The 13,749-nt window shown below is 43.8% G+C and overlaps 1 protein-coding gene across 4 annotated transcripts in view; it reads right to left on the reverse strand.

Annotated features, from left to right (window-relative positions):
* Positions 1–361: 361 nt before the first annotated feature.
* Positions 362–13,749, reverse strand: part of LOC106613669 (ceramide synthase 1) — a 43,684-nt gene continuing 30,296 nt past the window's right edge. For 2 of the 4 annotated variants that reach the window (XM_014216172.2, XM_014216175.2), the window contains exons 2-7: positions 9,323–9,482; positions 5,869–6,049; positions 5,293–5,454; positions 3,063–3,210; positions 2,604–2,770; positions 362–1,290 (exon numbers count right to left, since the gene is read on the reverse strand). In XM_014216172.2, coding sequence (XP_014071647.1) covers positions 1,248–1,290; positions 2,604–2,770; positions 3,063–3,210; positions 5,293–5,454; positions 5,869–6,049; positions 9,323–9,482 — 861 coding nt within the window. In that variant the 3' untranslated portion in view covers positions 362–1,247. Of the gene's footprint in view, positions 1,291–2,603; positions 2,771–3,062; positions 3,211–5,292; positions 5,455–5,868; positions 6,050–9,322; positions 9,483–10,005; positions 10,352–12,655; positions 12,675–13,749 lie in introns of those variants that run through there. The other 2 variants (XM_014216173.2, XM_014216174.2) reach the window with 2 other exon arrangements.

Raw genomic sequence — 13,749 nt, forward strand, 5'->3', positions numbered from 1 at the left:
TTGTCACTGAATGGCTCAAACACATTAAGAAGGAAAGAAATTCCACAAATGTTCTTTTAACAAGGCACACCTGTTAATTGAAATACATTCCAGGTGACTACCTCATGAAGCTGGTTGAGAGACTGCCAATAGTGTGCAAAACTGTCATCAAGGCAAAGGGTGGCTACTTTAAAGAATCTCAAATATAAAATATGTTTAACACCTTTTTGGTTACTACATGATTCCATATCTGTTTTTTCATAGTTTTGATGTCTTCACTATGATTTTACAAAAATAAAAAATCTGGAATGAGTAAGTGTGTCCAAACTTTTGACTGGTACTGTATATCAGCTGTCATTAACCAGCTATCAGCTTGTATGCCTTCATTTCAGTGCAATAACAGATGCTATAAAAACGGAGAATGTGACAATACATTTCCGATACAGGAATGCAAGCAATATTTCTTATGCATATTTATCGACGGCAAAAAACTAACAAATAAAAAAGTTGAAAGGTTAATGTTTCCCTTAAAAATCTGAACACGAGTAATTCACATTTGCAAGACACATCAATACTACACTGACGTGGCTCTTCAAATAATGCAGGTCAGGCTGTGGTAACGTCTGTGTTCACTATCGACCTGTGCAATGATATGAAAATCAATACACGTTGGTAAAACAAAGCCAGCACACACAAAGTGCACTCTCTCACACCCGCGGTAGTGACATGATGCAATACTTCCCTTTAGTATTTTAGCCTTCACACCTGGAATAAGAGGAGGTAGAAACTAAAAACGCCACTACGCTTTTAAGAGGAATGCTCTTTAAAAAGACAGGTCTCCCTCTACTAGAGATGACCTTTGACATGGTTACTGTGTGAACGCTTTAGTCCTCTAATGTGTGCACGTTATCTAGTTTGTATAGGTCTAGACTAGAGGCCTAAACATCAGTAGCTCAACCTTGTCTGGCGAGTGTTTGTTAGAGCTAACACTAATTCTAAACGTCCTGGTAGGCTACGCGAGAAAACATTCCCGAAACTCACACTTTTTTTTCTTCTTCAAACGTAATGTTAATATAAGACATATGTCACCTGAAATAACATTCACAGTGATATAATAACAAAAAAAATCTATAGAACACGATGGAAAAAAAAAAAGGAAATAAAAATTATCAATTGTTTTTTCATCCTTTTCGCGAGACCCCTAGAGTCACTTAGACCTAAGTCTGAAACAATCTAGGTCGTGCCAGGAGGTGGAACTAGAGAGGCCTTTATAGATGCTTCTCCTTGGTGATCCCGTTCTGCACGTGCTTCCTGTGAGAAGAAAGGAGAGGAGAGAAGGGGAAAAAAAGGACCAACTGTCAGCCAGCGGAAAGGTGATCAGCTATTTATACGCATGGTAAAACCAAAAGGATATCACCGGTGTTCAAGGGCGCCAGATAAGGGCTGGGTCAGGCTGAAACCACATAATCACACATCAGTAAGTACAGCGCTTTGATCCTGTCTATCTGTATGTTACACAAGACAAGGCTACTTCACTGCAGCTCTGAGGTCATACTGGGTGGTCTGACAGAGCACAGGTTACTGGGGTTACAAGAGGACTGGGAACAGATCCACGTATGCCAAGCCATAGCAGAGGCACTTCCTCAAGGGGAGAGCTCATTGGAGCATGGTGTGATATAAGATTTAACATGGGTGTGGTGGATGGGAATCTTCACAACCAGATAGCAATAAGGATGCCACCACCTCAGCCTCCAATCGGGCTTAGAGGAACATTAAGTAGAATCCCAAGAAGAAGAAAGAGGACAGCTACACCCAAGGATGTACCAGAACAACAATGTTCATCTTTGCATGGGGCTCATTCATTACACAAGAGGACGCTTTTTTTTCGACTGTAGTCTGCCATATTGATCACACATACTGTAGCCGGTTAGGGCGTAGGGGTAGTTTGGAAAGGGTTTGTTTTAGGCATGAGGTTTACAGTGTGATGAATGGTTGTCTACACTCGAAAAGGGTTCTTCGCCTGTCCGCATAGGAGAACCCTTTGAAGAACCATTTTTGGTTCCAGGTAAAACCCTTTTGGAAGCCTTTTTCTAAGTATACATGTCGAGCTAGTCCAACAACCCGTACTTCCTTCCCCTAGCCTAGCCTCTTGCCCTTATATGTTGCAGAATCCAGATACGAAGGGACCGGGGCGAGGGGAAGAGATTAACGTATTATTTTTGGTTGGACCGGGCTGTAGTAAAGAGTGGGATTAAGCAGTTGTTGTGAGGGCTGGATCAGCAGAGGATTTTTGGCTTGGTGTGGTTTGCTTTGGTAAATCAGTAGGGGTTCAATGAATTTTGAGCTGAGATACCCCAGCGTGAGTCATTTCATTTAGTGAGTCATCTGAGGCCAAGGGGCCTTTCTCTCTTAATGTTTGCCTGACAAAAACCTTCTCTCTGGATGTTTTTGAAATGATCGTCTCCTGGAGATGAAGTTTCTGTATAGTGTATGGTTGTGACATTACTTCAGTACGGTAAAACATTCATGGTAATGTATACTATAAAACATACAATTTGGTGATTCACATACACTGGTTAAATGCAACGTGGTGAAGTAGTGTGTGTAACTTTGTGTCTCCTCACCCTTCAGCAGAGTTGTTGAGATGTCCTGCATCTTCACTCTGCAGCCGCTGCTGGTCCTTGAGCAGGGCTGCAGCCCTCTGAGCTCCCTCCTCACCCTCGTACTCCCTCAGGTCTTTCACATCCTTCATCTGCCCCGTCAGGACCTTCGCTACAAACGCCACTATGAACTGTGAGCAGAGAGAAGGGGGGGTCAGGGGTTAAAGAAGGGAGAGAGGTCTGATGTCACATAGTACAGTTTTGTTCTAATGCTTGTATCAACCCCTGACAGAGGCTAATAGGAACGAAGAAGACCAGGCAATGGTCATAGAACTGTCATGCCATTCACCTCTTGGGAACATGGATCTCTGAGTGATTACCCTCTCTGAATTAGATTAGGCTTGTTTAACCAAGCATCTGACAAATGAGCATCAGTACAGTGTGCGATCTGTGACCTGCTGCAGACGGAGGTCCAGTACTTGCCAAAAACCAGTAGATATTCATGCAGAGGAGTGTCAAGAGGAGGCTGTTGAAGAAGAAATAGAAGGGTATGTTTGGGACGGACTGGAGGCTGGACACACAGGTGGCGTACAGAACCTTCAGAGGGAACCAGTAGAGACGGAACAAAAACCTGCACAGAGGGGGGACACAGAGGAGCTGTATTACTCTGATGCTTTAGGGGACAAAGACTAGCATTGTCCGTGGCTTCAAACACCCTTGTGACCTCTCAGGACAGGTGTGTGTGTGTGTCCCACATGAAAAAAATACTATAGTCTGCTATGGTAAACAGTGCATTCGGAAAGTATTCAGACCCCTTGACTTTTCCCACATTTTGTTATAGCCTTATTCTAAAATTGATTATATTGTTTTTTCCTCCGTCATCAATCTACACACAATACCCCATAATGACAAAGCAAAAACAGGTTTAGAAATTTTTGTATATAAAAAAAATAAATAAAGAATACTGAAATATCACATTTACATAAGTATTCAGACCCTTTACTCAGAACTTTGTTGAAGCACCTTTGGCAGCGATTACAGCCTCGAGTCTTCTTGGGTATGACACTACAAGCTTGGCACACCTGTATTTGGGGAGTTTCTCCCATTCTTCTGTGCAGATCCTCTCAAGCTCTGTCAGGTTGGATGGGGAACGTCGCTGCAGAGCTATTTTCAGGTCTCTCCAGAGATGTTAGATCGGGTTCAAGTCCGGGCTCTGGCTGGGCCACTCAAGGACATACTGAGACTTGTCCCGAAGCCACTCCTGCGTCGTCTTGGCTGTGTGTTTAGGGCTGTTGTCCTGTTGGAAGGTGAACCTTCACCCCAGTCTGAGGTCCTGAGCAGGTTTTCATCCAGGATCTCTCTGTACTTTGCTCCGTTCATCTTTCCCTCGATCCCAACTAGTCTCCCAGTCCCTGCCGCTGAAAAACATCCCCACAGCATGATCCTGCCACCACGCTTCACTGTAGGGATGGTGCCAGGTTTTCACAAGACATGACGCTTGGTATTCAGGCCAAAGATTTCAATCTTGGTTTCATTAGACAAGAAAATCTTGTTTATCATTTATCATGGCAAACTCTAAGCGGGCTGTCGTGCCTTTTACTGAGGAGTGGCTTCTGTCTGGCCCCTCTACCATAAAGGCCTGATTGGTGGAGTGCTGCAGAGATGGTTGTCCTTCTGGAAGGTTCTCCCATCTCCACAGAGGAACTCTGGAGCTCTATCGGGTTCTTGATCACCTCCCTGACAAAGGTCCTTCTCCCCCGATTGCTCTGGTTTGCCAGGCCGGCCAGCTCTAGGAAGAGTCTTGGTGGTTCCAAACGTCTTCCATTTAAGAGTGATGGAGGCCACTGTGTTGTTGGGGACCTTCAATGAGGCAGAAATGTTTTGGTACTCTTCCCCAGATCTGTGCCTCGACACAATCCTGTCTCACAGCTCTACGGACAATCCTTCGAACTCATGGCTTGGTTTTTGCTCTGACATGCACTGTCAACTGTGGGATATAGTGTGTGCCTTTCCAAATCATGTCCAATCAATTGAATTGACTCCAATCAAGTTGTAGAAACATACTAAGGATGATCAATGGAAATGAAAATTTCGAGTCTCATAGCAAAGGGTCTGAATACTTACGTAAATAAGGCATTTCTGTTTAAAAATTGTATACATTTGCAAACATTTCCACAAACCTGTGTTCACTTTGTCATTGTGTGGTATTGTGTGTAGATTGATGAGGAAAAACATTAATTTAATCAATTTTAGAATACGGCTGTTTTTGCAGACTGTATTTACTGTAGTATTTACTGTAGTATAGTGTACAATTTAAAGTGAACTTTATAGTATAAATACTGTAGTAAAATAAATGTGTAGTATATACTGTGGCACAAATTGCAATATGGGGGAGGGGAATGGGCAGGGTATATGAAAATGAAATACTGTCTTATTTACTTTAGTTAAAAAAGGGCTTTTACGGACTGTAGTGTTTTTGAGGAAATTACTGTAGTATTTTTTTTTTTTGCGGATAATTCTTTAGAATTTACTACAGTATACTACAAGTACTACACATGATCCGGGGATACTACCGTGCGTAGTATAGGATTCTACAGTATACTACAGTTTACTATAGAATTCTATACTAAGTACTGTAGTATTCTATAGTAAACTGTAGTATGTTTTCATGCATGCGTGTGTGCTTGTCTGGGTGTGTCTTCTCTCTCCTCACCAGGTGATGCTGAAGCTGACCGAGCCCATGTTGGACAAGATGTCGTGGACGAGGTAGTAGTCCCCTCCTCGGGTCTTGAAGTAGACGTTGAGCTTGGTGAACTCCAGCTGGATGTCATTGATGTCGTGGAGGAACAGCACCAGTAACCCAATGTTGTGGAATCTGAAAGGAGAGAGCAGTGGGGAGCACAACATCGGTACACAAACAACATTTGCCAAGAACACAGCTGTACGGTTAGCTAGACCATACAATGTGACAGCCAGGGGGTGAGACTTAGTCAATGACACAGACTGACTTTAAAACAAATACAGTTTGAAACAGAGGAACAGTCTAACGGTCATCAAATAACACTGACCTAGAGCCTTTTTACACTATGACAAATCACTGTTCTGATTCCACAAATTGACATAACATAAAAATGAACCTTAACCTACATCTATCATTTACAACTATTGCTACGTGGAAATGTATCCAGTATTCAATCCATTTTATATGACAGGCAGTAAGATTACACAGCATCACATTACGGCAGCGTTTCCCAAACTTGGGGCCACCAGGCAGGGTGTGGTGAGCTACCTGAAAGCGTAGGAGAAGGTGATGAGGGCCAGAGTGACAACGTGGTGCACCACCATGACGGTAGAATCCTTCCTCCAGTCATCCATGTAGACCGTGGCGTAGATGGAGTGTCCGTAGAAACTGCCCTGGATCAGGTAGGCTACGGCGATGTCCGTGGGCACCGTCATGCCACTCTTCCAGTCTGGAAGGGGGAGAAGACATAGAGAGCGAGAGAGAGCGAGAGACACTGAGGGATAGAGGAGAGGCCTGGCGGAACTACATAGGAACCAACACACACATACTGTATACACACCAACATGTGCATGTTGACACACACGCACACGCACACTGACACACACTGACATGAATATGCACACTGGCACAGACAAAAACATGCTCGCTCACACACATATGCACACACACAAACATGCATGCTGGCACAGACAAACACAATTAGCACACTGGCAAACATGTACACATACATATGCACCCACCCACCCATCGACACACACACCCACCCACCCACCCACCAACACACACACACACCCATCAACACCCACCCACCCACCCATCGACACACACACTCACACACCCACCCATCGATACACCCACCCACCCATCGACACACACACACCCACACACACAAGCATCAAGGCACAATCATAGAAGCAGGCATGTACACATTTGCACCTGAACACACACACCCTCTCTAGCTACATCCCATTTGGTTAACGACAATATAAAGAGAGGGAGCCAAATCCTCCATGTAAGGTAATCAAACAAGATATAACGTTATTGACCTACAGCACCAGTCAAAAGTTTGGACACACCTTCTCATTCAAGGATTTTTCTTAATTTTTTTTACTATTTTCTACATTGTAGAATAATAGTGAAGACATCAAAACTATGAATTAACACATATGGAATCATGTAGTAACCCAAAAAATGGTTCAACAAATCAAAATATATTTTATATTTGAGATTCTTCAAAGTAGCTAGCCTTTGCCTTGATGACAGCTTTGCACGCTCTTGGCATTCTCTCAACCAGCTGAATTTTTTTTTGACAAGGTAGGCGTGGTATACAGAAGATAGCCCTATTTGGTAAAAGACCATGTCCATATTATGGCAAGAACAGCTCAAATAAGCAAAGAGAAACAACAGGCTATCATTACTTTAAGACATGAAGGTCAGACATGAAGTTCAGAAAATTTCGAGAACTTTGTAAGTTTCTTCAAGTGCGGTCGCAAAAACCATCAAGGGCTATGATGAAACAGCGCTCTCATGAGGACCGCCACAAGAAAGGAAGACCCAGAGTTACCTCTGCTGCAGAGGACAAGTTCATTAGAGTTAACCAGCTTCAGAAATTGTAGCCCAAATAAATGCTTCAGAGTTCAAGTAACAGACACATCTCAACATCAACTATTCAGAGGAGACTGCGTAAATCAGGCCTTCGTGTTCGAATTGCTGCAAAGAAACCACTACTAAAGGACACCAATAAGAAGAAGAGACTTGCTTGGGCCAAGAAACACAAGCAATGGACATTAGACCGATGGAAGTCTGTACTTTGGTCTGATGAGTCCAAATTTGAGTTTTTTGGTTCCAACTGCGCAGAGTAGGTCAACATCGCATGTGTGGTTCTCACCTTGAAGCATGGAGGAGGAGGTGTGATGGTGTGGCGGTGCTTTTCTGGTGACACTGTGATTTATTTAGAATTCAAGGCACACTTAACCAGCATAGCTACTGCAGCATTCTGCAGCGATACACCATTCCATCTGGTTTGCGCTTAATGGGACTGTCATTTGTTTTTCAACAGGACAATGACCCAACACACCTCCAGGCTGTGTAAGGGCTATTTGACCTAGAAGGAGAGTGATGGAGTGCTGCATCAGATGACCTGGCCTCCACAGTCACCCAACCTCAACCCAATTGAGATGGTTTGGGATGAGTTGACCCCGTAGAGTGAAGGAAAAGCAGCCAACAAATGCTCAGCATATGTGGGAACTCCTTCAAGACTGTTGGAAAATCATTCCAGGTGAAGCTGGTTGAGAGAATGCCAGGACTGTACAAAGCCGTCATCAAGGCAAAGGGTGGCTACTTTGAAGAATCACAAATATAAAATATATTTTGATTTGTTTAAAACTTTTTGGGTTACTACATGATTCCATATGTGTTATTTCATAGTTTTGATGTATTCACTATTATTCTACAATGTAGAAAATAGTAAAAATAAAGAAAAACCCTTGAATGAGAAGGTGTGTCCAAACTTTTGACTGGTGCTGTACATACAGTCTAACTGGTAGAAGTTTACAAGAAGTGTTTGTTTTTGGTTCTGCAGGGAGCAGCTGTTCTGGTTGGTTATACTAGGTGACTTCCAGAGGAATACCTGAGGTGGGAGCTGCAGGGGTGTCAGGTTTTCCAGGCATGTGAGGACCAGGAGCCATCATCATCATCACTCCCTTAAGGCCTTAAGGGTATTGTAAACGGAAACTTTTTCTCGGAACGTTTGGGGCAACTTTTGACTCCATGAGATGAGGTTACAGGCCGTAATGTTTATTGATCGGACGTTCCATCATTAAACATTGAAAACATGGTGGCAAGAGATATTAGAGTGCTACAGGAATAGGAGCCTCTCTCTCTCTCTCTCTCCCTTCCCCCCTCTCTCTCTCCCCCTTCCCCTCTCTCTCTTTCTACAAGAGCTAAAGCCTCGCTCTCTCGGAGAACTAAAAGCAGAGCCACATTAGCCTGAGCAGGTTGAATGACTACTCTCAATGTGCGTGACAGCTATTAGAAAAGTGGAGGGCCTTTTAAAGAACAACTGATCGCCTCAATCGAGGAAAGGGAGATTGAAACGAACCCAAGCACCGACTGACAACTGAAAGTCTGATGGAATCGGAAGGAAGGAATGCCATAAATGATAGATAAAAGAATGAAGGCGGATTGTTCAGGGTAATGGTTAGAGAGTAGACACGCCATGTGGTCAGTTCAGACACAAAATGCAAATATAAAATACAAATGTGGCTTCTATTTGAATACTTGTAAAAGAAGCATCTGGAGGGTTCTATAGGACAATGCTTGGTTACAGTTCCTTTAGCATTTAGTTCTTGAGTTTGCTATCGTTGCTTAACTGGAGTTATTAGTAGAAGAAGGGAAGTAACTTGGAAGAGTGCAGACCTCCTCTTTTTCTCTTCTTAAATACCTCCCGAGGAATCTTTGGGGCCAGGCTTTGAAGGTTTAAATGCTTTAGTTACAGATGCTTTTGTTTTTAGGTTATTATAGCTGAATAACTGCAGTTATTAGTATAAAAAGAGCAGGTTAAAAGATCACTTTGAAGAAAGCAGACCTCTGCTTGTGTTGTCATTGCTTTAACTGTAGTTATTAGTAGAAAAAGAGACTACTGACTATTTTAGGTCTACCTAACAATACATCAAGTGCACAGCTTCTTTTTATTAACCTTGTTTCATGTACTACGTCTTACCATAGAATACGGAGGGCGGGTCGTGGAAGAAGGTGTAGTTGGTGAAGAAGAGCAGGTAGGTGCTGTAGGACCAGGACATGGTGTAGAAGACCAGCTTCCACGCACTCTCTGGCATCTTGGCAGTATCTTTGGGGTGGAGACGACACCATTGTGCAAACGGCTGCAACACACAATCACAGGACACTTGGCTATTGTTCAAATGTGTGAGTGGGGACACTCCGCTTTCAGATAATACTCAATGGAATGTTATGTATGTATTGGTGTTATACATTATGTGTGCACATTGATAAAGTAAATGGGGCTGTTTTGCTGCCGTGAATCACATGGTGGGTGCAAAACACATTATTTGGCAGAAACGTGTCGTCTGCAAATCACCCCATGTCTATTTATGGCTTGTTAAACAAACAGAAAATACAGGAAGTCAGCGAGATTCTTCCTGAAGTGCTGTGAGTTTGTGTGTGTCTGTGTCTGTGAACTGATAACTTCTTCTTCAGAGAAGAGGCCCATTCCCCAAGAGCCACGCCATAGCTTAACAGTAACCCCTCTCTCCCCCCTTCCTCCCTGTGTCCTGATAAACCAGAGGAACCCTAGCCGCTGGGCTCAAAGACGATCCGTTGGCCGCCGTGCCACATGAGAAACCAAACCCCCGCTCCTTATCTTTCCCCATGACAGAAGAGCTGTACCTCTCTAGGCGACCAGCCGGCCCATGCCGAGCACACCTCCGGCTCCAGTGTAACCAGAGATAAAAAAATGAAAGGGGTCCATTTGCTGATACATCTCAATCACTTGTCACTAGTTAGCAGCAGGCCCAGGAACAGGCCTTGGTCCTCCATCGTGCCAGTGTGCTTAGTGCAGCAAGGAGGGACTAGTTCTCTTTCTATCTTTCTCCATTCCCTCTATTTCCGATGTCCCAGATTTGCAGGGACAGTGACGAGCTGGAAAGAGAAAGAAAGAGAGAGACAGAGCGAGCGAGCGAGAACGAAAGAGGAAGACCGAGAGAGGTCCTATGTGATCACGTTGCCAGAGCGACACACTGCGTCACGTGACCTATATCCTCACCCCTGATAGGCCCGCACAGCATGTGTTTAGTGAGTCATGTATGCCGCAGACAGCAGGATATCCCCTGCCTCCACATCCCTCCCTCCTCCTCCCCCCACCCCATGCCTGCAACATTTATTTAAAGAGGCCCACTGTCAGTGCAGTCACCCCCTCCTCAAACCCACCAGTCGTCTACTCCACTGCGAGCCTGTCTGCTCCGATGCTAGTGTGACTGCCACACAATCAGGCCTTGTCATCACCCCATACCACACAGACCAGAGCGAGTGAGGTGCTTTTAACACACAGCATGGCTGTTGCATAGTCGAGCACATACACTATATATACAAAAGTATGTGGACACCCCTTCAAACGAGTGGATTCGGCTATTTCAGCCACACCCATTGCTGACAGGTGTATAAAATCGAGCACACAGCCATGCAATCTCCATAGACAAATATTGGCTGTAGAATGGCCTTACTGAAGAGCTCAGTGACATTCAACGTGGCACCGTCAGAGGATGCCACCTTTCCACCAGGTCAGTTCGTCAAATTTCTGCCCTGCTAGAGCTGCCCCGGTCAATTGTAAGTGCTGTTATTGTGAAGTGGAAACGTCAAGGAGCAACAACGGCTCTGCCGCAAAGTGGTAGGCCACACAAGCTCACAGAAAGGGACAGCCGAGTGCTGAAGCGCGTAGTGCGTAACAATCGTCTGTCCTCGGTTGCAACACTCACTACCGAGTTCCAAACTGCCTCTGGAAGCAACGTCAGCTCAATAACTGTTCGCCGGGAGCTTCATAAAAATGGGCTTCCAAGGCCGAGCAGCAGCACACAAGCCTAAGATTACCATGCGCAATGCCAAGCGTCGGCCGGAATGGTGTTATGCTCGCCACCATTGGACTCTGGAGCAGTGGAAACACATTCTCTACAGTCATAAATCACACTTTACCATCTGGCAGTCCGACGGACGAATCTGGGTTTGGCGGATGCCAGGAGAACGCTACCTGCCCGAATGCAGTGTCAACTGTAAAGTTTGGAGGAGGAAGAATAATGGTCTGGGGTTGTTTTTCATGGTTCGTGCTAGGCCCCTTAGTTCCAGTGAAGGGAAATCTTAATGCAACAGCATACAATGATATTCTGAACGAAATACACAGAAAAAGGAAAAAAAGGAAAAAATCCTAAATTGATGAAGGAGGATGATGATGATTATGAAGACTACATACACTAAATGTTTGAGGACAGGGTTTTGTTCTTTCTGGATTTCATTAGAATGACGATCGCAAAGAAAGGGACCGGCAACAACTCTACAATCCCACCTATTGAATCCTGCAAGATACTGTTCTTAACTATACAACTACCTTTTTTGGTTGCTGAGGCAACGGTTCGGGAAAGGACCTTTCCTGTTTTAGCACGACAATGCCCCTGTACACAAAGCGAGGTCCATACAGAAATTGTTTGTCGAGATCGGTGTGGAAGAACTTCACTGGCCTGCACAGAGTCCTGACCTCAACTCCATCGAACACCTTTGGGATGAATTGGAATGGCGACTGCAGGCCTAATCGCCCAACATCAGTACCCGACCTCAATAATGCTTGTGGCTGAATGGAAGCAAGTCCCTGCAGCAATGTTCCAACATCTAGTGGAAATCCTTCCCAGAAGAGTGGAGGCTTTTATAGCAGCAAAAGGGGGACCAACTCCATATTAATGCCCATGATTTTGGAATGATATGTTCGAAGAGCAGGTGTCCACATACTTTTTGTCATGTAGTGTATTCCATTACAAAGGACACACTTAAACACAAAAAGGTAAGCGTAACTATTAAGCCCACATACCCATTAAACCCACTTCCATCTTTGGATTTAACTAATTAATCTGGTTGTTACATCCATAACAGTTCTGGGGCGGCAGGGTAGCCTAGTGGATAGAGCGTTGGACTAGTAACCGAAAGGATGCAAGATCAAATCCCTGAGCTGACAAGGTAAAAATCTGTCATTCTGCCCCTGAACAAGGCAGGTAACCCACTGTTCCTAGGCCGTCATTGAAAATAAGAATTCGTTTTTAACTGGCTTGCCTAATTAAATAAAGGTAAAATAAATAAAAAATGTTTTGATTCTATTATTGTTATTGACAATTCTGTGTAAGTTCCCACTAGTGACCAATTTCAAATCTGCAAAAAAAAAACATTTCATTTTTAGTACCTTCTCGGATAAGTAATTATACTTTCTGTAAAATTAAGAGATTAATGTGCTGATATATGCACATGATAGCTTACTTTGTGGGGATTAATTGCTATTTCTTACCAATGGAAAATATGAGTTTTTCATGCTAGCAGTCATGCCTGGATGTCAGTCACACAGTAGCATCATAACCTGGTGATCTACAACAAGATAATAGATTTCAGGCATTCACAGCTTACATTTTTAAATGAATGTAGTCTTATTTTGTTAAATGAACCTTGTTATACATACAGTTGAAGTCGGAAGTTTACATACACCTTAGCCAAATACATTTAAACTCAGTTTTTCACAATTCCTGACATTTAATCCTAGTAAAAATTCCCTGTCTTAGGTCAGTTAGGATCACCACTTTATTTTAAGAATGTGAAATGTCAGAATAATAGAAGAGAGAATGATTTATTTCAGCTTTTATTTCTTTCATCACATTCCCAGTAGGTCAGAAGTTTACATACACTCAATTAGTATTTGGTAGCTTTGCCTTTGAATTGTTTAATTTGGGTCAAACGTTTAGGGGTAGCCTTCCACAAGCTTCCCACAATAAGTTGTGTGAATTTTGGCCCATTCCTCCTGACAGAGCTGGTGTAACTGAGTCAGGTTTGTAGGCCTCCTTGCTCGCACACCCTTTTTCAGTTCTGCCCACACATTTTCTATAGGATTAAGGTCTGGGCTTTGTGATGGCCACTCCAATACCTTGACTTTGTTGTCCTTAAGCCATTTTGCCACAACTTTGGAAGTATGCTTGGGGTCATTGTCCATTTGGAAGACCCATTTGCGACCAAGCTTTAACTTCCTGAATGAGGTCTTGAGATGTTGCTTCAACATATCCACATAATTTTCCTTCCTCGTGATGCCATCTATTTTGTGAAGTGCACCAGTCCCTCCTGCAGCAAAGCACCCCCACAACATGATGCTGCCACCCCCGTGCTTCACGGTTGGGATGGTGTTCTTAGGCTTGCAAGCCTCCCCCTTTTTCCTCCAAACATAACAATGGTCATTATGGCCAAACAGTTTTTGTTTCATCAGACCAGAGGACATTTCTCCAAAAGGTACGATCTTTGTCCCCATGTGCAGTTGCAAACCGTAGTCTGGCTTTTTTATGGTGGTTTTGGAGCAGTGGCTTCTTCCTTGCTGAGCGGCCTTTTAGGTTATGTCGATAT

Source organism: Salmo salar, chromosome ssa10, assembly GCF_905237065.1.
Source record: "Salmo salar chromosome ssa10, Ssal_v3.1, whole genome shotgun sequence".
NCBI classification, from domain to species: Eukaryota; Metazoa; Chordata; class Actinopteri; order Salmoniformes; family Salmonidae; genus Salmo; species Salmo salar.